The sequence below is a fragment of the Artemia sp. Qi Xiang Cuo genome, chromosome 13, assembly GCF_049724085.1.
Source record: "Artemia sp. Qi Xiang Cuo chromosome 13, ASM4972408v1, whole genome shotgun sequence".
NCBI classification, from domain to species: domain Eukaryota; kingdom Metazoa; phylum Arthropoda; class Branchiopoda; order Anostraca; family Artemiidae; genus Artemia; species Artemia sp. Qi Xiang Cuo.
Window position 1 is genome coordinate 39,860,290 of NC_142806.1, and position 25,032 is coordinate 39,885,321.

A 25,032-nucleotide genomic window follows, 5' to 3' on the forward strand; every position below is an offset into this window, starting at 1 on the left:
GTCACAATGCCAGTTTCGGCTGAAATTCCGGTTTTTGGTATAAATTCTCTCCTTGTTGAGCTGTAGCCTTTGAAAAACATAATGTCTTGGCCCAGAGTGCCCAACGCGTCTTTTTGGTGTGAAGACTATCATTATTGACCACCGGTTTTTGGTGATTTTGTGGTGATTTTGGTGAAATACTGGTGCTTTCTGGTGATTTTCTTGGTGAAAAACTGGTGGGCTTAGGGGATTTTCTTGGTGAAAAACTGGTGATTTTTATTTCGTTGTGGTGGCAACCTGGATCTAAAAATATTTAGTGAACTGTTTATCTTTCTAATCATAACTCGGGAAGTTGTGTTAACTATGAAAACTTAGTACGACATTTGATAATTTTTTTATCGAATCTTTTTCATTTCAGTGCAATGACCAAATTTTCGTGTATGGATCAGATAGAAAAGGGGCAAGTTTTTATGTTGGTATGAGCAGGGAACTAGGTAGACAAGCAGAAGTGTTTCTTATATTAGTCCTAACAGATGGCACAAAATACGAGCTTCCTGGTAAGATCATTAAGTTGATAGTTCTTTTCCTCATAGGTTTAGGTCAGACCAAACATATCTTCATAAAAAAAGCCTTCATGAATTCTTAATAAAATACATAGTAAGCCGACAATACTTTTTTTGGAGTTGGGGAATTTACCACCATCCCCCCTCCCAACCAAGAAATGGAAGGAGAGTTATATTTTAAAATATAGAATAGTATGGAAAATAGAAAAATGCCGACAATGCGGGAGAGGAGTTTGTCCGAAGGACCAGGTGCCTTTCTTATGGCGTATGCGCGTCTCGTAGTAAGCTCGACCGTCTTACAAAGCTCATTTTGGTTAAAATATTAAGTTAGGTCATAATCAAACAGTTTGTGGTAACGAACTGTAAGTAAGGAGGTACCCGGCTCAATAGTAACCAAAACTCTAAAAAACAGAATTCTCATACCAATAGATATATCAAAAGAATCGGCTTATTACGCTGATTTTAAATACGCAAAGTTTTATTAATTTTAGTCTTACCGGTTAAAGGCTACGAGCCTGCGAAAATTTTCCTGATTTTCAAGAAAAAGGGGGAACTACCCCATAAATGTATTAGAAAATCACACCATCATATTCAGCGTATCAGAAAACCCAACTGTAGAAGTTAGAAAATCTTATCTGCAAAAATGCTAAATTTTGTATTTTTTGCTAGAATCACGGATGCGTGTTTTTTTTTCAGCCATGATCGCATCGACCCAGTGGTCCTAAAATATCTTGAGAGGGCTCATTCTATAGTAAATTAAAATTTCTAGTTCCCTTTTTAAGTGACCAAAAAGATTGGAGAGCAGCCTGGCCCCTCTCCCCTTTTTTCTCAAAGTAATCCAATCAAAATTTTGAGATATTCATTTTGCTCATCATAGTTGAAAGGCCCAATTTCTTACACATAGTATTTGTTATTGTGGAACTATTGGCGATTCGCTGGCCTGGGAATAAAAACGTTCACACGACAAGTTGTAGTCCTCTCAGAAGACCCCCTAGAGAAGCTCCCGTTGACGTTTACATGGCTGACTCGGTTCGAAACGAGACACCAGGAAAAGGCTTCTCGAATTTGTATTCCAAATAATTTACAATAGAGAGACGTTTATTGGCTCATTCGAACCAAAGCTTAAATTGCTAGTATTCTTTTTAAGTTACCAAAAAATTGGATGGCAGCTCACCCCTCTCCCCAAAAGGCTCCCTTCGTATAAAGTCGTCTGATCGAAATTCTGAGAAAGCCACTTTTTCAGCACAGTTGAAAGGTTCAATTGCGATGCCTTTGATGATGGCTTGACCCTCCATAGTCCCTGGGAAAACGACCGTAGGTTACACTATCATGTTGTTAAAGGGTCAATAAATTAAATCAAGTTACCAGTCTTATTAGTTCAGACGGTTAAGCGTCAGACTAAAAAATTGAATGGTAAGGGTTCATATCTCTTTCGTTAATGTTTTTTTTTTCAATGATGGTTTTGTGCCTTCTATATGATTATATAGAGAGTCTGTCTTTGTTAAGGCTGATTGCTGCAATTATTAACCAATGCTGTTTTTACTACTGTGTCAAAAAATCATGATTAACACCAAAAATCTGAGTGATTTTGAGCTTGATATGTATCCTTTGGTCAGTTGTAATACCCTTTTTTAAAACTTGTCTCGATGTTATTGTCCTGTTTTTGTTTTTTGACTCTTTACCATGAATTTGTCCCATCTGGGCTTGTGGTAGTGATTTTTACTAGTAAACAGAAAATCATTTATCCTTGTATAACATTCTATGAAACCAATTTGCTTTTTTTGTGCTAGGGAAGAAAAAACGATACTATTTAGTTTAAAACATATGCTTAAGCCCCTCCCCCAGAAAAAACGATTCTTATGGACTTGATGTCTTTTGATTTTGGTGCTTGAGAGATATTGATGCTTGAGAATATCTCATTGTGCCATGTGAAGATGTTCATATTGTAACTGAACGGCGAAGGTATTGAAGCAATTTGTGATGAGAGTTTGCTTTGTGGGCTTAAACCAAAAAAAATGTGTAGCTGAATAATTTGGCTTCCTTCTGGAATGTAATATATGAGGCAATCTTTGAGGCATTAGTAAAAAACTACTTTTACCAGTCGTGAACGGTCTCTAATAACTTGTGTGAAATATAACTCTTCATATGTGCCGATCGGATAAAGACCCACTAAAACAATTTTAGGAGCACAATCATTTATTTGGAAAAAAATGACAAATATAGCATCCCATGAAGAACACTATGCCTCTTTTGACACGAACTCGGTACGGCCTTGGATAATTTTCTCGGAGAATCTTTTTCATCTCTACACAACGATCTGTGCTCACATGATTTCGCAGTTAATCACGCTTTTGGATAAGCTTTTATAGAAGAACAATGTGGTTTCAAAAAGGGTAAAGGATGCGTCAACCAAATTTTCGTTCAAGGTAAGCACAACATATAATTATACTTGCACCATAATGGCAAATTACCCTGTTTCAGACTAAGTTTTCTGAATTACTTTGTATTCTAGCTACTTTAACGAGCTAGACTTTTAGGATATGTTCAACTAAATCAAAATAAATTATATGCATCCATTGTTGTCAAAAGAGGATATCGGCTGGATCTTAGGAACGTGTGTGGGTATTATGTTGAAACTTTTAAGGCATGCTGTTGGGTTTTTTTAGCTTAATCAAAAGACGCTATGTGCAGCCAGATAGTCGGAAGAACGTATGTGAAACATTTTGGGAATGGCCCAGTATACTAAGTTAATACATTCATGGCATATTGAGGGAGGTTTACCACTAATTCGAAAGGTACTGTGTACATTGAAGGATGCCAAAAGCGTTTGTCTGTGATATCCTAAGAACGCTTAAAAAAATTAAGTTAAAACCTTTAAGACATCTTGAGGGGATTTTGACAGTGGTCAGAATGGTTTTAACCTTACAGAAGACCAAAAATTATGGAAGATTTTCAACCGTAATGTAAATAATGCATGTGTAAAACAACCATGAATCACTATCAATATCAATAATTAATTGTAACCCAAAACAAACAAATATTAAAATAAATAATCAAGTTAGACTTAAAACAAACAAAACTACAGAAAACAAGAATAGGGTCAACGCTCCTTGTGTCTCGTAAAGACCAGGACATCGTTCGCACTTTACTGTAAATTTTTGTTTTACATGTTTTATCTTTTATAACCTTGATAAATTATATGTATATGTATATCATATATATATATATATATATATATATATATATATATATATATATATATATATATATATATATATATATATATATATATATATATATATATATATATATATATATATATTAAACTAACAATCTGTATTTCATTAGATTTTCAAAGTAGCCTTGGTTTAAGTGATGATTTTCATTTCTTGGTGAAAGAACAAATAAAAACACAAACTTCAAAATAAGAATTATTTTCAGTAAGGCGCAACGTTTTGTCTTTTATGGCTTTAATCAATGCAAAATTACTCAGATTTTCCGGAATCAATGTTAATATATATTAAACTGTCAAACTGCATTGCATTAGATCTTTCATGTAGTAAAATTGGCTAACACAATTTTTTTTTCTTTGATGTTATGACAAATGGAAAACCCACAGTTCAAAATTAGGATTTTTTTCAGTAAGCAGCAAGTAACTTTCTGTTTTTACGAGGCATAAGGGAAGTTAGCTTTACTTTTGTTTGTTATAGTTTCTGTTCAGTTAAAGCGTAGCTTGATTATTATTGTACTCTATGTTTCTTTTGGGTTTCACTTATTTATTGCTAGTAAATTATATTTGTTTTAGGCTTGAATTACTATCTCACTTTATTTTCGCTTCTCTAAGGTTAAATGTAGCTCTTAACTTTTCTTTAAAAAAATTCTTGTGTGGATTTTTTTTAATTAATCTTAGGGGAAAACCAGGGGCGTCATTTGGGGGTGGCAAGGGGGGAGCAGTTGCCCCCAATAATGTGGTGAAAAAATATATTATACATCCCATGTCCTTTGACTATCCAGACATGGACCCCTCTTGGCCCCCCCCTCCCCAATAAAAATGCTGGAGATTCGCCCCTGGGGAAAACTGTCATGCATGTAGACTACAAAATGAGGTTGGATTCACTAGAGCTCTCTATAGAGCAGAAAAAAGATTTCCGTATTTCACTGTTTTCAGCCGAAATCAGTCTTTTTTCGGATTTATTTTCATTCTTCATATTTCGACTTAGTTGACAACTCCACAGTTGGTTTATATTTGAAATTTCACGACGTGTGGTGTGATAATGGTGAAAAGTTGGTATATGAGCTCCGTTTACGATGACGAAAGGAATGAGTTACACTTGAATCCACCAACTTTTATTAAATCTGAAGAATTAAGTGCTAAAACTGGTGTTCTTTGTTGGAAAGTATGTATTATTGAATGCTTAAAATTACAGTAGGCTAGCCTAAGATGGGCTTAGCTAGGTCTAAACTCACTAGTATAGAAGGTAAAGGTCCAGAATAGTGACTCTCCAGAAGGAGACATGCCTACGACAAAAGAGATACATATTAGATTATTAGCTAATTTTGCTTGTAGCCTAATGTTCATCTTTATGTTGTTTTTTTTACATGTTTGATAGTTCATCCCTATCCCACTCTAATGGTCTCTTATAGCCTATGCTAGACCTAAGCTATGTAAAACACTAGGTAAATTTGGAGAAATTCAAATTTCTGAGCTAGGAATAAGGTGAGCATACCACTCAATGCCTTCTTTTATGCTCTTTCTGAATATAATAATTGCTTTAGGCTCCTCAGAAATCCAGTTTTAAGCCCTTTACAGACCCTCAAAGATGATAACTGTTTCTCTTATTTTAGATACCACTTTATACTGCTGTTAGCATCACTCTTGTTTGAACTGGTTTACCCATAAATTGAATTGACTGTGACAAAATCAACAACCAGAAAAAAACTTGGAAAATAAATAGTTTGGGCTGGGCTATAGGCTATATTTGTGCATAAGAGGGGGTTGAGGAGGAATATTTGCTCTTTGTTAAAGCAGAAAGAAGTTGTAGATGATTAGGCCCTATGAACCATGATTAGCCTACTTAGTGTAAAAAAATGGCTAAAGTACCATGGGCATCAAAATGAAAACATTTTTTCCACTTGGCTTCATCTTAGCTCTTTTCATGACCTATTCAGTACTGTAGTACCTGAAATCTGAGATTTTTTACAATTTTTCTTTTGGTTGCTATAATATATTAAAGCTCAGAAGTTATGCACAAAGTTTCATAATGTTTCCAAACCATGAAAAAAAAAACATACAGAAAATAATTAAGTAAATTTAATAGCACTTTTTAAATGGACAAGTTGAAAGATATTGCTGACACCTCCAAAAAATCATTCAGGGAAGACATGTCTCAAGTTTTCCATTATGCAATATTTAATGTTTATTCCTATATGGGCTGGTCTAATGGCTTACCATGTGTCAAGCTTAACAGGCTAAGTGATTTCAATACAGGCCTAATTCATTTTTGTTACATTTGTATGTGTCATGTCTGTATTTCTTTTCTGGTTCCTGAATTAAAACAGCTGATTGAATATCTGTACTTTATGTGATGCAAGTTAAGTAATAAAAGTAATGCTTCTGTAATAAATATTTGGCGTAATAAATATAACAAAATAAAAAATTTAATGCTTCCAAAAAGATGATCTTATAGGTTACTCAACCACTAATAATTTGAAGTGTTGAATAATTTTAATTACCTTAAATTGCATCTTCTACTGACTAAGTTTGAAGAACCTGTAGATGTTGCCAGGTAATGTTGACTTGATAATCTTCATGTCACGGTTGGATTATCACTATCTACACATATATACAGGACAACAGTTCATAACAACATGACACTTAACACAATTTTCATATTTACAGGACACTTTGGTTTTGTTGTTGTGTTCACTATATGTATTGCTGGCTGGGTATACATAGGGCTAAAGAGGGTGGTGGCATCTAATAGATCCTACTTCATGATTGCTGGTTTGTCCCACTGCATCTTCAATGACTTGCCACTCCAATCATGGTCAACACCAACCTTGAAGCTATCAACTATCTGGCCAACATGGATTTGCTAAGTGAATTCCACAGTGGAACAATGTAATTGGTAAAGAAGTTGAACTTCTTGTACTTTCTGCTAAATTTTTGATTCAGTTTTATAGGATTTCCTCATGTTTCTGGTGTATTCACTGTGATCAAAAATGGGCTTGATGGTGTCAATGGTCATCATCTTAAATGCAAGGTTGACATCTCCTCTCTCTCTACAGTACATTAGGGTACATAGGTCAAGTTTTTTCTAGTTGTTAATGCTAAAGAAATCAATGCCTAGCTTATAGTTTTAGCTAGTCTATTCCATGATACATACACTTCTTTCCAGTTCCTATTTGATAACAAGATATTAGGGATTGCCTATATTTTTGAATAATTTTACTAGTTCAATCACTGGAATTTCATCCAGTTTACTGCCAATTAATGGTTGTGTTTTGCTTCTGCTTCCTCAATCAAAAAGGTAACACTTTCTAGAGCTCTATGATATTTGTTTTCCTTATTTTCTTCAGATTTTACATACATGTTGTTTATTTTTAAATGTAGTGCCTGCAACTGCAAGTAAAAAAATAAAATTAAAAATTCAATTTTTTTCATTAGTAACTAAATTCCTGATTTTTCCTAATATTTTAAGTCATATATGGCTGTATAAATTTCCATATAACCAAAATAACAATTTAAATTTTATTTTTGGTGTCCTTTTTGGTATATTAGATAGAAGAGGCATAAATTAGATAGAAGAAAAGAAAAAGAAAATTACATTTTCCATTCAATATTCTTCCCAAATATAATCACTCCAATTATAATTGCATCCCAGCCACTCCCCAATAAGGCCAGACAAACACGTAAATACAAGGGTGTTTTTTAAATGAGGTCTGTTTGAAGATTAGTACACAACAAAAGATAATTTCAGAAAAGTAAATTTATTTTCAGAAAGTACAAACTTTACTCTATTTGACAGCTTAGTTGTCAAGTTTATTCAAACGTATCATAACCTTTCAACTAATTTTAAAATAACCTTTTCATAAAAACTTGCCAACTGCTCCAATAACCAAGAATTCACTGCCGTTTTTACATTGTTGTAATGGTTACCACTGATGTGGAGAAACAGATGATAATCACTCAGCCAAAGATCAGGACTGTTGGGTGGGTAGTCTAAAAAATCCCAGCCAAAACTGTCTAACACATTGTGGGTCTGACCTGCAAAGTGAGGTCATGCATTGTCATGAAGAAGGATAATACTGAGTACCTCCCTCCCATTGGTGCTAGTGACCGCATTTGCATCTGCCATGACTTGCTGCTTAGTCAACAAACAAACAATTCTACTAAACAATTTTACACCAGTAAAATCAGGGAGATAATATGGGCAGTAGAATGCAAGGGTACCGGTAGAAAAATTTCCAGAGGGGACCAGATACCAGAATAGCAGAGATTGGAGAAGAAATGAATTTTCTGGTAAAAAATACCAAAAAGTACATTGTTGACCATTTAAGTATCATTTTTGAGTTTTAAGAAGTTAGCTACTATATCAAACTCATTGACAAGCTATTGTCAGAACCATTGAAAGAAGCCGACTTTTGTTAATGTCCTGTTCAGCATGTTCATTGCATTAGGTACTGGTGACTAAGCAGCTATAGATCTGTGTAAAAGCTTTTGTAAAAGTTCAAGAATCTGTCAGATTGAGCTGGTTGCAATCTTGAGAAGGATTACAAACTGTAGAGTGGACATGACAATTTTTCCTATTTTACTATCATGATATTGATGCCTGAGTACAGAGACAAGCAAAAACCAAGACCAAACTGACTGCTGGTAGAGCATGATGCTATATATATATATATATATATATATATATATATATATATATATATATATATATATATATATATATATATATATATATATATATATAAAGCTTTCTTTGTTTCTGTACCAAAATACAGTAAGCTTTATCAAGCTTGTCACACTATTACTAGAACATAAGAATGCCCTTGAGAGTATTTATTCTACACCTTAAATTGGGTTCTGGTCTCCTTTAGGTAGATAAATAGTGACCTATATATCTAAGATCTAATAATTAAATTCTAAATTGATATTGAACAAGTTTCATAGCAGTTCTTAAAGTTAAAACAAAAATAAGAAATTATTTTTCTTTGGTTAGTTGTTACACTTCAATATTTAGGTCTGTAACTTTAGTTTTGACCATGATGGTTTTTACACCCAGCAGCTGAGAAAAATGTGGTATTTGATTGTCATTGCTTGGACAGTTGCTGGATCAACAGTTAGAGCAACAAAGTTATCCAACTCAGGCTCATTGTTGCCCATACCAATAAACAATACACTGAAAATTCAAGAATGTTCTTTATCAAATCCAGTATATTCAATAGTAAGCAAAAAAAGAGACATTTTTCATTGCTGTCTTGCACCATTCTCCACATTGAAGGGTTAAGTTTCTTAACCCAGCACTCTTACAGTTAAGTTTCAATGCTTTTGTTGGGCCTTCGTCAGCCCTACTAGTCAAACAGGTATACCATCTTTTACCATGATTTTTGTGGGTTACAGAGTCAAAAGTATCACTAAAATCCAAAAATATGTTCATTGTGGGCAGCAGTAGCACTATGAATATCATCAAAATTACCTTTGTAAGAATCCTTAAATTTATTAGTGACACAAAATAATAATAGAAAGGAACCTTAATTTGGCCTAGTCTGAGATATTACAGATATGACCTTTTCACAACCTGGATACAAATGGTGTATTTTAGTTAGTTCAGTCCCCCTCTCAACGTTCACTGAAAATCTCAACTTAATACCCTTAGCTGTTCCTGAGATATGGTGAGGGGGGTGGGGTGTCTTCGATTTAGTTGTCTAGGTGTCTAGTGTCATTTGATGTAATCTTAAATGCCCTCAACTTGCCTCTAAGGTTTCAACTTAATATTCTTAGTCATCCATGAGATATTGCAGATATTCTGTTTTGAAAACCTGGAAGCACGTGGTGTCTTTTAATCAGTTTGAAACCCCCTTAACATTCCTTGAAAGTTTCACTTTTATAGCTTAAGCCTTTTTGGAGACCCAGAATTGAACTTGCCCTCTCTTCCCAATAACAAAACTTATATGTAGACCATGGGCAACTTGCACAGCTTACAGCCTTTGTCCCATGTGTTGTGGGGGTCATGTCATCCCTTGGGGCAAGGTTATTGGGCATTTCAACTATTTTGAATAAACGGCTATGTCAAAATCTTCACCAGATGTCTTTGAGTGAAGAGCAGCTAGGAAATGTTGCGGCTGGTTCCCTGGTTGCTCTCCAATCAGTTTTGACTCTTAAAAAGGGCACTAGAACTTTCAATTCCTATTTGAATGAATACCCTCCGAAGTTTCTATTACAATTCCTTGCATACAAAGTGACCTGGTAAAACAGAATGCTTTGAAACCATATTGATCTTTGCTTAGACAGTATATGCACTTCCTATGATGTTTAATTTGTTAAATAATCTCCTGTTGTTATGGCATTAAGATTAACAAAATATCCCTTTACTGTCCCAGTTGAGGAACTTCAAAATGTCAATATATTAGCATTTGTTCCAAACAATTTGGATCTCTAGTACAAGCAAGTTGATAGGCATACCATTTTGCTTGTTTTATTCTGTATGTGATTGCACAAATAACTTTTAGAAATCAATGTGATCAATTCATTTTGAAGCTTGTAGTTCAGATTTTTTTTTGTCACTTAGTGTTTCATTAAGATGTAAGTGCTCTTTTAGTGTCAAATCATATTTGGATAACAATTTAGGTCTATAAAATTACTACTATTTTTGCTTTGACCCAGGTCAAGTAACTTGCAATGACCTCTAAATGCCAGATTGTGCAAGGCTAAAAAGTTTATTATATGAGGTTGTAGCAAAGTTTTTGTAATTTCCTAATCAAACTCTTGTTTTCATATTCTACTGATGTTCTATGTTTGTTCCTTTTATTAAATTCTATACATTTAACCATGCACTGCATGCGTCTTTGACTGTGTTCACATCTATGCAGTGTCTGACTTAGACCATTACAGTCCCTACGTCCTTCTTTTACCAGTTTGTTTTCTGAGATCAATCCCAAAGTTAACAGAAATAAACGCGAAACGTATGCGGTATGAAAGAACATTTGTCCCGAGTTCCGTGCACGAGTACAATGTTAGCCTCTAATAAATTTGTATATTTACTTTTTTGTTTCTACCATTATATTATATTGATTCATGATATGAACTTGTGATACAAACCGTAATTTGGCACTGACCATTAAAGTGATTTATTAGAATAAAAGGATTTGATTTTGATTTGATTTAGGTCCCTATTTGTGGAAAAAGTCCACATGGAATGCAGCAAACTGTATCTTTAGTATTGAAGCTCAACCATCTGTATTCTCAAATTTTTCTGTTATTAAATTTTTGAGTGAATAGAAATTTCGAAAGATGTCTTTTATTTGTCTGTTTGGGTTAACTTTCATCGGATTTCTCTAGGTTTTGATGGGGACTATTTTGAAGTAATTTGTGATGCTGAAAATCTGTTATTGGGAATACCCACGTTTCTGCCTCTAAATCCATAAATGAATCGCTTAAATGAAGTGCTTGATCTTGATTTGCCCATGTTTTCTGTCTCTATGTCTCATGGGTTTTCAAGAAATTATTTTAAGGCTCCTAATGAAAGGTCATGGAAGAGACAGAGAAATTTGTAATTCATAATTTACTTGTTTCTCTGCCTCTTTCATGGCCAAACCTCTTTCATGGCCATACTACCATAAGAAAACAAATAAATAAAATCAAACTTAAAATTGATGCAAGTACTCTATTATAGTTTTTTTTTTACTTCATTTGGAGGCCAAAATCATGTCTGGAGAACTCGAGAGGAATACACATGTGTAGAGGACATGGGAATACATGAAGAAAAAAAGATTGAAATAGTGAATCTTCAACAGTCATCATTCAACTCATCAAATCATAAAAACAGAGGTGTCTCCCTGGACAAATACTGATGCCTAAATTCAACTACAGTCAAAGGAAATGGAGTCTGGAAGGACTGGTAGACTATGAGAGGATCCAAACAATAATATTTAAACTTTCAATAACGTGTAAAATATTTTCAAGGCCACTCAAGCCCAAGATCATCAACAGTCACTGACGACTAGTGTGCTAAAGACTGTGGGGAGGATATAGCATTTGTACTGTTAGAAAGAAGCACAAAGAATGAAGATCTGGTCAGTGTTCACTCATCCCTTGTTCTCTTGAATCTTTTGAGCTGAATCATCACAAATTTTTGGTAGCCATAAACATGAGTGTTCTATTTTGATGTTGATACTTGACGCTGTGCTACTGAGGGATATTGAAATCTTTTTTCCATCCTTTTCTTTCACTTTGTATATGAGTTTGGTTCAAAATAAAAGAAAGTTGCATCCAAAAAACAATGATTTACAGAAGGTGAGAGTTGAGTGTATTTAAACCTGGGGACAAGTACGTGCTAAGTATGTGAATTATCCAAAGAACTTTCATTTTCCTCAGTAAATGGGTCTAACACAAACTGAAAAATACTATAAGTTTAGAAAGGTTTTGAAAAAATGTGTCTTCTCAGGATCTTTATAGCCACGTATGAAGTATAAATTAATTAGAATTGAACTTTTCAGGTTGTATTGTCATGGCCTTCTGGCCATCAGAGTAATATAAAGTATTATTATTACTATGGTTGGCCTATTTTATGGAGATTTTGAAAGCCCCCCCCCTGCCTGTATTAATAAAAAAATATCTGTCCTCTATTATGACATAGCTTAGTGGTCAATACAACAATTCTGTGCATGGTGTTTCTAAGAAATGCTAATCTGAAATGTTTGAAGTTTGGATGAAAATTGAACACATTTGGTGTTGTTAAAAACATAAAAAAGAAGGGATCTTTGAAAAATAAAGTAGAGTATTATTGTAGGCTACTTTTGTTAATAGGTCTAAAGTTTAAACTTCTAAGCAGTGTAAAACGCATTTTCGTATCCAAAGTATTTGTAGAAATTGAATGTAAATTTGTCTTTTATCTTAATAGAGATGGTCATCATGTGTTTAACATTAAATGACTAGAGATTATTTTCACGCAATGAAACATACAAAATTTTTCACAACCCAAAAATCATAGTAATTTAGACCAGGACGTAGGGGGGGGCTTCACCCCTCCCCCTGAATTTTTTATGGATAGATTTATTAGGTAGATATATCTATAGATTTATAATATTACTTGGGTTCTCTTGGTTCTTGCTGAAAGTCAAAGTAACTGACTATAAATAAATAGATTTATTGAACAATCCAACAATAAATTAAAAAACAAAAGCAAATATAATACATTATCATGTACCCCCGCAATATTAGTGTCAACTCACGAAATTGTAAGCGACACAATAAATTTTTCAAAACCTAGGGATTTGCGCAATTTTTTTTTCCGTTAAAAACCTAAAACGGTAATTTTATCAAGAAGACAGGCCAAAGAACCTAGGAGGGGGAGAAACTTTCATTTCCCCAAGTGACACCCCTGCCCTGCAAGCCTCTTCGGCTGAGGATACAGGGGAAAACAAAAAGACGAAGAAAAAAACACACTAAAATGGAAAATAAAGGACAGCTCTTTCCCCTGATTACCCGCTGAACACTAAGCCTGAGCAAAGTACCATACGCAATAAAAGATACATTTCAAACTTGGTCCAGGGATGTCCACCATACAGGGGGATTAAAAACAAATCTAGAAATCAAGATATTTTTACGGTTTTTTCTGAAGGCCCTAAACTAGCAACACTTTAGCTGAATCGGGCTGAAAATTTCAGGCAACATGAGAGGCAGACAGAGGATTGAAGTCTAATCTGACTGAACGGAGTTTGAGTGTTGCCAGGATTGCGAAGATGGTATGTAGAATGATCTGAGACAAGACACTGACTGCTTCTGAGGGCCACAGGAGCATTACCAGTGTAGTTGAAGAAAAACGACACACATGAAAGTATATAGAGACGCTTTCAAGCAATAGCTTAGTAACGGAACTATTTGTTTCAAGAATTAGGGTCATAATTTTTTTATATACCTTAAACAGCAGTACCGCAAAGGAAGAAAAACCTGACGTCCATCCATATAACCCAGGAAAAATAATTTTGAGCTTTCTAAAAATTTCAGGGTTTTTGATATCTTCATCTTAAGTAGACTAATATGACGCATCAATGAGAGATTCTCATCAAGCAGAATACCCAAGAACTGGATATACCGATCACTAGGCCTATTGAGAGAACCCCTTGTAAAATGAATTTTCAATAGTCGAAAGCAAGCTTAAGAAATTTGCGAGAGAATTAGGATGTTCGACTTGGCAGTATTTAGGGCTAGGTAATTTAGAGCTGAACCATGTAATTAATCTCAAATAGAACAATCAATTTGATGCGAATGTTTGTGTAAGGCATGGAGAAATGTGGAACATTTTTTTTTTCAGACAAAACCTGATTGTGGAATAGTCTTGATAATCCCAAAATTTATCCTAATTCCAAGTGTAGAAAAATCCCTTATCTATTTGAGTGATCTTCTGCTAGTGGTATGACATGTAAAGTGAATCAAATATTATGAGATTTCACAGCAGAACTTTTATATTGAAATTGTGATATTTTCCGTCGGGACTTTTATTCAAAATTGCAAGAGATCTAAATAGTGCAGCATAACCCATTGTTAAAGTCAGTGGTTCTCAAACTGTGGTACGCGTAACATTTTCAAGGGGTACATTTTTAGGGGGTATGCGGCCGCCCAACAAAAAAATAATACAACCATTTAACTCTAGAACTGGCAATTTTATTTATATTTTAGCTGTAGTTTACTTAGTACCGGCAACAGAGAAGGGATACCCAAAATGTTTGGTAGGTAAAAAGGGGTACAGTGTCTAAGTAAGCTTGATAACCACTTGTTCAGGTTATTGATGAGCTACTCCAATCAAGCTTGTGTTTCAAAGAGAGAAAACGTCCTTACAACACTAGAACCTCCTAGCATGCTAATGGTTTCTCGACTTAAAAGTATTCTAGATTGTAACTGAGGAATCAGAAAAATCGTGAAGATGAAGACGAAAAATGTGATACAAGCCAGAATGCTTAGTTTAAATCAAACTAAATCTCCTCCAAAACAAACCAAACTAAAATTCATGCTTACTTAATGATTTTTCTTTCAATTTTCCTTTAAAATCATTGAAAATTGTCTATCTTCTTCATTTCGTTTTCCAAATTAATCCATAATTGTTTACCCTTCATAATAAAAGCACATTAAGATATCATATTTCACATTTTAGGTTATTTAATAAAAGGAATATGATATCATAATTTTTACTCTTGTATTGAAGCCATCTTCTAAATTTTTCAGTTTAATCCCAAAAATATTGATGAAAATAAGGAATTCATTGAGCTAAAAAGATCAAGAGGTTACACATATGAAGACAGTGTTGAAATATCTCCAGAGAAGCTCCCTGGATACCACGAAAAGGTTAGTTATCACCTTTCTGTTTTTATTTTCTTTGCTATGTAATGGCTGTTGGGGCTCCATCCCTTGTTTCTTTTCTTTTCAGATAAATGACCTATTTTCTTTTCTGTAATTATATTTGCCTGCAAGATAATTTTCAATCCTAAGTTGAAATCTGGTTGGTAAGCTAGATTCTTTCGTAATAAGTAAGCTTTGAAGTTAAATTATATTTTGGTGTTCCAGGTCTTGGCCAATGAAAGACAAAATTGTGCAAAAGTAGAATGGATTTGGATGCTCATTTAGAAGATTGACAAGGGCCAAGCGAAGGTCCACCCCTATGCAAAGTCTGTTGTACAGGACCAATTTTTTAGTAGTTAGTCTACATTGAGACCCAGTTTGGGAGAGTCTGTTCTTTCAGAGTTGATATATGTGTTTTGTCAATTGACATTTTGGAAGATTACAAGTAAGCTATTTTCTACAGTTGTGTAGATTATTTTTTCCAGGAGCCCAGACAGGGTAGGAAAAGAGTTACGAGATACTGTCATTATTATATCGACAGGAGGGGGGGGTCCGGTTACCTTCCAAGGAGATAGCTAGAGATTTTTAGTGGTGACCCAGGTTGGGTGTACCCTTGGCCTTAGAGTTTGGCTATTTGACGTTTGATCACGTTACCATACCCTGGGGCAGGGTATGTTGTAAAATGTGTACTAACAAACTCTATATTTACAGAACCGTTGTGGTAAGCGCGGGCATCCCATTATAATATTTGGCGCTATCAGGCGCTTTCCCCTCCAGTAAGTGGTGTAGCACCATTTTTGCACCAATAAGTGGTGACAACCGCAACATACCACCCGAATAGTGGTTTGCATGTTATTTTCTGTCAAATCATTAGGCTACTATCAGTTTGCTATGTGGTGTGAATATTAGTGATGCTTGGTTAGTACTTACTGGTCCTGATTATACAGATGATGTTGGGCAGTGCAGGATTTGTGGAATTCAAACAGTGGTGTTAATTCACCAAAATGCAGTGTGGGTGTGGTTTTTTTTCATAAGAAAAAGAAAATACAAAAACATCAAAATCTAAGAGGGAGAGGTGGGGAGAACCATCTCCTCCTCCTCTCCCAATTTTCGCTCCTGGATTCAAACAAAATGAACCAAGTTGCAGATGTTTCTAAATCCCTTGACCAGAGGCGGACTGGGATCGAAAATCTAAAGGGGTATTTGGGTTAAATGGCCCTACCTATGGCCCTCCTTAGAGAAGGAACTTGTTCGTGATTAATCAGAAAGGGCCTTGAACAATGAGTGTAAATTGCGCTCCGCGTCATTCCCACCAAAATTCGCGCCACTAGGCAAATTAGTTGGCTACTATCCGCTAACTAAGAATTAGGCTTACAGTAGGAAGAGGACAGATATCGCTAGTCATTTTTTGTGCCAGATCTCCCTGATGCTCGGTTGGACTTGGTGTTGCTCAGGTTTCCCCACAAAGGGAGAGAGTCATCGTATTTTCAGCTGTTTAAAATTTTCAGCTTTCGTCCTGCATCATGAAATTCTGGGCCAAAGACCATTCACGGTATTTGTCCTCTTCAGAAGGATGTTTTACACCATTGAGAGTTTTACAACTTTCCATCAGAAAACAAAATATTTATTTTGACCAGATACAAGACAAATTAACTGGACTAAAAGGGGGAAAAAACTACTGCACTGACAAAAGCGATGTTAAAGTCTTCGAATCTCTTTTCACGTCTTTCAAAACATATTCAAACTGCACTGAATCAAGCAGCTCCCGCTCACATGACATCAACATGAATGCTTCCAAGAGATCATCTAATATTGTAGTTCTTAATCTTGTCTTAATGAGGTCCAGTTTGCTGAAGGATCTTTCACAGCTGACTTGCGAAAACGAAAGCGTCAGCAGATATTCGTAGGCCATAAAAACTGATGCGTAAGCTGATGAGCACATATTGAGCATTAATAGCAGTCAATACACGCAAATTATGCAGTTGTTGCACGAACTGCAGGAACTTGAATCTCGTACACCAGCCCCTCCACATTCAGCTCCAAGTTCAAGTTCATCCTCATACTCTGCACCAGGCCTATCCCAGCTATTCTTACGACCCATGCTGATAATTCCGTCGTAAACTGAGGCAAAGCTTTTCAGCTCTGACCTCAGCTCGTTATGAGAAACCTTCGCCATCTTTGCAACGTTTCGAAGGGCCGACTCTGGCATTTCACCTTTACAGACAAGGCTGAATGTATTGGGCTGCAAGAAATATACGTCGGAAATAAGCTGTTTGTTGTCAGAAAATCTTTCTTTCAGGCTGGTTGTTATTTGGTCAATTACTAACCTGAAGACTTCGACTCGAAATCGCTGCTCTGGATCTTCAGGTCGAGAATCTTTTGCCATTTCTCCCTGGATGTACTTTTTCTTGGCAACGCGACAAGCTGGTAGCTCTGAGCTAATTTCAAGGTCCAGTTAAGTGGTCTCTAGAAGGCCTTGGATCTTTGACACGAACTTGGAGGCGTTTTCTTTGACGTTTTCGAAGGAAATACTCTCTAGATCCTTTCTTGCTTTATCAACCATGTTCTAGGCCGTCAAAAAGTCCAATCCTTTTGTCTGGAGATACCTTGAAATAGGGCCAATGACTTCAAATATAGCAAGAAACAAGTGAGCGGTTAAGAATGTTTTTTACTCCGTAAGCTTACTCAGCAGTGAGTCGGCTTCAGATGAAGTTTTTGAGTCGAAAAAACTGCTGTTTTTCCAATGAGGACAAAACGTGCACTGCATCTAAGTACAGGCAATCGTCACCGGAAAACATCCAAACAAGTGACTTCTCTTTTGCCCACCAACGAGTTTCACCGATTTTCTGTAACCTTTTCAACTTCGACTGTCCTTCTTTTGTGTTCTCTACCTGTTGTCGCCACAGGCTCATTCGCTTGTGCGACTCAGCAAAGAAACATGAAATTCTTTTCATGGTGCCGAAGAGATTCCTCGCCTCTGTTGCAGTGCAACAATCAACGACGCAAAGGTTTAGAACGCGACTGTAGTACCAGATATAAACCGAATCTGGAACGTGGTTTTTAATGTGAGAACGAAGTCCTTTAAATTCGCCCCTCATGTTAGAAGCACCGTCAAACGATTCCCCAGCTATCTTTTCGTGCTTAAGTCCATGCTCTTCGATCTTGGCTTGTAGAAGTTCGTTCTTACCCTTGCCGCTGGAATCTTGAACTGGTACGACAGCACGCCGTTCGTGAATTTCATCCTCTTTCACATATCTTAACACGATAGAAGCCTGGTCCACAACCCCAGCGTCTTGAGTTGTGTCCATTTGGATGCTGTACCTTTTTTCACCGATTTCGTTCACTATAGCTCTCCGCATGTGTTTCAAAATGCTCCTTATCACTTTCTGGACCGTCGTCTTGGAAAGAAAAGGGACGAGTGAGCCACGACCCTTAGCTGCGTCTCCGGATTTTCCACTCGCATCCATGTTCGATTTCCTTTTTCTGCTATCCTCTATTGCTTTTTCCAGATGTTCCTTAAGAGGGACGTCATATTTCGATGAAGTTTCCGTGGTTTATTCCCACCTTTGTTAGAAGCTCAAGCCTCTCCCGGTCACCATGTGCTCTAAGAGGTAATCCTTGTTTCCCCAACAGCTTCAAGACCTCAAAAACGCGATTCAGTACTTGAGTGTTTTACAAGATCTGTTCTTTCCGTTTACTGGCCAAAGCGCTGTTTATGTACCATCCAATATCTCGGCAGTTTTCAGCTTGAGCCGCAGGGATATGAACTTTCGACTTTTCATGTGTCTGGATTTTCTCATGGGCATGCCTAAAATTGGTGAACCCAGAAAAAAACTGCAATTTTCCGTCGGAAAACGCGATGCATATGCTGCAAAAAATTGATTTTACTGTCAACTCTCTAGTTTCAAGAGTAACCCAGGATTGTGAGACGGAACCAGTGGTAAGTTTCCTGTAGTAAATTGAAGCCAAGTCAAAGCTAGGCTTTTCTATTTGAGGTGGTGTTGGCTGGAACGGATGTGACCTCATGAAATTTAATTTCTGAGCTAGTGTCGAATTTGGCGGTAAAGAGTAGGAAATAGACACGCTTACTGGCAAAGGTGGTTCACCATCAGCTAGCTTCGCGTCCGAGTCACCACTTCCAGTTTGATTCGAATACGGTGTAGATTCCTCTGCTACTGGCTCCACTGGTCTGGAAGGCGTCACAGTATTTGACGATGTTGGCTCACCCTCCGTTGAAACTGGGTCGATGTCGTGTGCTTCTTCGATGTGGTTCTAAAAATAGAATATAAGCATAAGAACACCTAGGCACACAAGCAGTCAAGGTAGGGTGAAGCTCTCAAGACTTCTGTAAAATGTCGCAGGCACCGAAGCCAGGACACTGAATCTTGGTTCAAATTCACTTTTCGACCATCCGCCAACAAAAACCAGGTTTTATCAAGATTCAATGATCGGATAGGATTTTTCCACAGTCCAAAGACTGTGAAAAAATCCGATCCAATCACTGACCTTTGATTTTATGAAAGTGAAACCTGAAAAAATGGCTGAAAAAAAGCTGCCTTTTTAGGCGACGTGTGGCCAGGCCTAATCTCCCAAGACTGGAAGAAAAAAGCCATAAAAACACAAAAGTTAAACCGAGGCAACAATAACTTATAGGGTCGACTCAACGGACCTCGAATGGGTGGGGCTCTGTCCGAGCTGTGGTCGCCTAAGTACCTAATTTGATCAATAATCTTGCCAATAGACTGACAGCCTTTTTGATATCAAGATCTGCCTTTAAGTAATCAAAGGTGACAGTCATGCAAAAAAAATACTTAGAATCTAAGACCAACTTAGAAAAAACTTCGAATCCTAGCCCATAAGTTGAAAAAAAAGCGGCAAAAAGTTTTACTGACCTTAGTTCTCCGCATAAATGATAACTTTCTCTGTTTTGGGTCTTTTCCAGCCTCAGAAAGTTCTTTTCTTCGCTTCAGTCTCAGTTTTTCCGCGACTCCCTTAACCTTTCCATCAGTCACCTCGTCCATCTTGTCACAAGTTTAAAACTGATGAGCGTTATAGCCAAAATGCTACACTTTTTCTAACCGAAAATCCTTTTACTTAGGAAAACGAGACAAATTTATCATTTAACACTTCCCAACAGATCACCTTGACGCTCCAGTATGTGCTGACTCTTCTACTAGCTTGTAACGGAATCGGGCACAGACAGAATGACTCACATAAATCCAACAAAAATCATAACGGATGCAGCTAAAATGCAAAATTGTTCATACCAAACCAGTCCAGTACATCCGTCAAAGCGCTAACCACCAACTCTAAACACTATGACGCATGCGTTTTGCCAGATGAGTTGAAATTTTTCAATGCATGCGTCGAGCTGTCACAACGCAGAAATGGGCATCGGACGACGCATGGAACTTGCCGGGTCGAGCAAAAATGCGCATTTTTGCGTGAAATCGCATCTGTGTGAACCTAGGGTCAAGTGACAACCTCCACGTTATATTTATCACATTTCAGCCCACGAACGAACCTGTTTGACAGCAGCATCCGTCCCTTCCTAGGGTACGATGCTGGTATCTACGCTAAATCTGTAAGTAGGCCTATAATAACAGAGCCGAAAAATTGCCAAGCTGAATTTTTTGTTGAACATTATGTCGACTGCACTTTTTCACCTTGAAAAATAAATAAATAAACGACCAGCCTGAAGCGGCTCAAAACCGACCAGCCCAGGGGAAAATTGCCCCTTGCCCCCGGCCCAGTCCGCCTCTGCCCTTGACATAAAAATCAAGCTGCCATGAAGTTCAAGCTGCCAAATGCTGATAAGATAGTTCTGGATGTGAACTCGCTTGAAGTCGTCGATAATTCAGAGCTTTAAAATTTATGCTAACAACTTGCCTTAAGAAAAAAAATGTACCTATGCTTATTTCTCATCAAACTATGCACATCAAACTGCTCACATTTATTTTTATGATAATTTATAAAAAATAGTATGCCTCTTGATTTTATATTAGTATGTTTCATTCAAGATTAAGATGTTTTTTGCTGAGCACATTCACACTGATGAAGAAATTCGCTTTATTGAGGCAGGATCTGGCTATTTTGATGTAAGAGACTTGAATGACAAATGGATCCGAATTCTTGTGGAGGCTGGTGATTTGCTTGTGCTTCCTGCTGGCATATATCACAGGTTTACTTGTGATAAAAATGTAAGTTTTTTAATTTCTGAGCTTTAAAATACACTTCACTTTGGCGGGATCAGGTCTAGTCGAATACTCCGACTATTTTATTGTTGTCCTTGGATAGAAATTAACCTATCTCAAGTTTTTTTTAACCAGCAGGGCAATAGACCTGGAGATTGCCCCAATATAATGTTAAAGGGCCGAAGTGTTAGAAATGTGAGTTTGGAGTCGGGTGGAAAGCTTTTAAAACGTAGGGCTTCGGAGTCAGTGTTGATGATAATAAACATCCAAATAAACCCCAGCCTCCAATACCTCAATACCAAATAAACCTCAAACTTTTCATATCCAATGATTCCAAGTTGTCATGCCACTATTGCGGTTTTATGTTTTATATTTTTACACGAGCAACTCTGCGTGTATATATTTATATATTTTTTTCTCTTAAGCGGCTCTTTTTTCTTTTTCTTTTTTATTCGCACCCTGGGATTTTCTGGCCTGAAGAAATATTTTTTAAAAATTCGTTTAGAGCCTTTTTCTTATTCATATGAGTGACGTCAGGTTTATGAGCACATTTCAAGAGTATAAAGTACATCATTTTCACCCGTAAAGTGGTCGTATCTTTTTTAGCATGTATGACGCATGCAAAATTACGAAAGATGACAAATGACTGAACAATTAAATAAAAAGGCATGGCACAAGAAACAGCTAAATAACATTGACTTGCAAAGGGAAACGTTGCACAACAAAATCTGCTGTTAGAAGACCAAGCAAAATCGCAATGGAATGAAGGAACATTATGGTTTAGTGTGTGTGAGCCTATGAAGAATAAACAGGAAGAATGAATGAATTCATGCCAGAATTGCTTAATTCCAATTAAAATCGCTAATTTTTTCCCTCTAGAATGAAGAAGTGTCATTTTAGCGTTTGCAAAGATACACAGGAAGGAGAAAATGAATTCACGCCTAATTTTCTTAACCATCCTGGAACAGAACGAAGTTATTTTGGTGTCATTGAAGGATAAACATGAAAGAGGAATTAAATTCATGCTAGAAAAAATTTATGTGAGTGGCGTCAGATTTATATACATTCAAAGAGTAAAAATTAGATCATTTTTTTCCCATCGGTGGTCGTATTGTGTTTTTTTGTATCTATGACGCATGCAAAACACCTGCAAAAATGAAAATGAAGAACAAAAAAAATATGCGGTTAGTAAATAAGCGGCAGTGAGAATTACAAGCGACAGCAAGAATCTGAACTTGTCAAAAATGAAAGTGAAGAATAAAGAATTGTTCGGTTAGCAGACACGCGAAAGCGAATATTAGAACGTCTCAAAAATGAAAGTGAAGAACAAAATATTGTGCTGTTAGAAGACAAGCGACAGCGAGAATCTGAACGAGTCAAAATGGAAATGAAGAAGAAATAAATTTTACGTTAGAAGAACAATGCCATCGCAATCTTCTTTTCAGTAATCTTCATTGCTACGATGAAATCCAAATGACACTTAAAAAAGAGGGATGGTAGCTGTAGTACCACTTTTATTTGTAAATCTTGATTAGCCTTGTTTTTTGTTTAAAAAAAAACCCTGTTTATTTGTGTGTTGTTGTTGGGCTATGGCAAATACAAAAAAAACATGCAGCTCAAAATACAAACCGTTTCCATTGAAGAGCCATTGGAACTATGGTATTTAGAAGACTTAGTTGTCGTTAACCTACTCCTGTTTGTGGTAATTTCTGTTCGATTTAGGTTTGGCTTTATTATTTATTTTACTTTCTGTTCGTTAAAGGTGTCATTTATTCATCTATGGTGGTATGTGTTGTCTTTATGTTTGATGTGATTATTCATTTTAGTTTCTGTTTTTTTTGGGGTTTCATTTATTTATTGATAGTGATTTCTGTCCATTTTAAGTTTGAGTTGTAATCTGACTTTATTTCTATTCTTCCTTGGTTTTAATATGGTTCTTTACTTTTTTGGGAAGCTTCTTTTTTGTATTTTTTTTTATTAGTCATTTGAAAATAACTTGAATCAAACATGATTGAATGATATTTTTAATCCTGACAAATCTTATGTCCGGTGTGTAGACATGTAGTATTGAAACTATAAATTATAATTATTTTTCGTCAAATTAGTCGTATAGTTAATGCAACTATGGACACTTTTTATCGAAAAAGTTAGAATTTAGATAAATAGAACCAACTATCATCAGCTTCATCAAGCTTGCGAAAGAAAACAAAGAAACTCAGGAAGACAAATAGCACTGTTTGTACTTTTTAGGATTTTTCCTCCAGAGAGCATCACTGCTATTGTGGGAGGGCAGTATAAGGGACTGTCGCTGAATTTTCTCAACCTATACCATTCTCATCTTTTCTTCTTCTTTTTTGTATATATTTTTTTACCTTTTTCAACTTGACACTTAAATTTTTATTTGATAGGGTGGAAATACCTTTTCTTTTGAGAAGCCAAATTGATCGTCCATTAAAGTTTTTTTGCCATGTTAACATCTTGTCGCGTGATTGACTTTTAACTTCAAATGTCTGTATCAACAAAATCTGGATTAACTTTCGAAAATAATCGTAAAGACTAATATTGACTATGGAACGATGAACAGTCCATTGAAGTCGGGTTGACTAACAGCAGTGACTTGAAGACATCATCTATACTCAAGCGTAAACAAATATCCTTAGTGTTTTCCCAGTAGATGATGTGTAAACTATAATGTATACCAGAGATGCGTAGTTTATTTCATTTTTATTATTTTATCCCTTTTGTGCTCTAGATGATTCATTTGGCAATTGATTTTTTTCATTTTTTAATCAAATTGTTGAATTTGTTCCTTACATCTTTTCAGGATTACATAAAGGCCCGACGCCTTTTTATTGGTGAACCTGTTTGGACTCCTTATAATCGCCCGGCTGATGGCATGGAAGAACGGAAGAAATATATTGATCGAATGAAGTGCCAGAAAGCCTAGTGAATTTAATATTTAAGCTTGTATATTTGTTGTAATGATTTGTTTTACAGGAATGTAGTGGGTTTTGTACAAATTAAATAGTATAGATATAGGCACGTCCAACCCTTGGGGGGGATAAAAGGATGGTGATTTGCTTTTATCCCAACCTATTTGTAGCTATTAGTACTTTTTTTTATTGATGTATTACCCATTAAAATTTAAAAGAGGGAAAGACGTAGTATATGAAAAAGAAAAAAAAACAAAAGACAAATTTACACTTCAACAAGACGCTTTAAGATCACAGTAGTTCAGGAGTAATTAGCAAGTCTTCTTTCAATAGCTGAGAAAGTCCGTAATATGAAATTTCTTCGAAATAACGCCATTTCTGTGCCTCAGTGGAGATGCAAAAAGAACGTGGCATATCTGTAAAATCAAACTTAGTATGGGCATCTCTCCAATGTCGTGAAGATTTTCCAAAAAGGAGCCAGATCGAGCATATGAGCAGTTGTTGTAGCATTAACCGTTTCTGAATAAGCAAGAAACGGTTAAAACAATTCTTGTTGGCAGCGAGTGACCACTGTGACGTCCGAAGATGTAAGCAGAAATGGTGAATCAAAGCTCACCCATGGCTCTCCAACATGGACATAATGGGAAGACTCAGGTACATCAGTAACTCTTAGAATGTGATACAGTGACACCAATGTTTATAGCAAGGCCACTTGGTAACTTGTTTTTCAAGCCATTGATAAGTAGGAGCTCACTCATCGATACATAAAATGATTTTTGGGAAGCAAAGGGCACTATTTTAGC

The 25,032-nt window shown here is 36.1% G+C and overlaps 1 protein-coding gene across 2 annotated transcripts; it reads left to right on the forward strand.

Annotated features, from left to right (window-relative positions):
* Window positions 1-397: 397 nt before the first annotated feature.
* Window positions 398-24,316, forward strand: Adi1 (acireductone dioxygenase 1). 2 transcript variants are annotated; one of them, XM_089099409.1, is made up of 4 exons: window positions 398-536; window positions 14,989-15,108; window positions 21,123-21,302; window positions 24,121-24,316. In XM_089099409.1, exons 1-4 carry the CDS (start codon window positions 513-515, stop codon window positions 24,241-24,243), a joined length of 447 nt encoding a protein of 148 aa, XP_088955535.1. In that variant the 5' UTR covers window positions 398-512; the 3' UTR covers window positions 24,244-24,316. The 2 variants fall into 2 exon arrangements, with proteins under 2 accessions (XP_088955535.1, XP_088955534.1); XM_089099408.1 differs by lacking the exon at window positions 398-536 and adding an exon at window positions 4,795-4,939.
* The last annotated feature ends 716 nt before the right edge of the window (window positions 24,317-25,032 follow it).

Excerpts from the sequence above, each read along its gene's own strand:
- Adi1 (XM_089099408.1), top strand. The coding sequence starts at position 4,817 with ATGGTGAAAAGTTGGTATATGAGCTCCGTTTACGATGACGAAAGGAAT. Across the intron at positions 4,940-14,988 it reads CTGGTGTTCTTTGTTGGAAA|TTTAATCCCAAAAATATTGA; the intron begins GTATGTATTATT and ends TAAATTTTTCAG. Across the intron at positions 21,303-24,120 it reads GGTTTACTTGTGATAAAAAT|GATTACATAAAGGCCCGACG; the intron begins GTAAGTTTTTTA and ends ACATCTTTTCAG.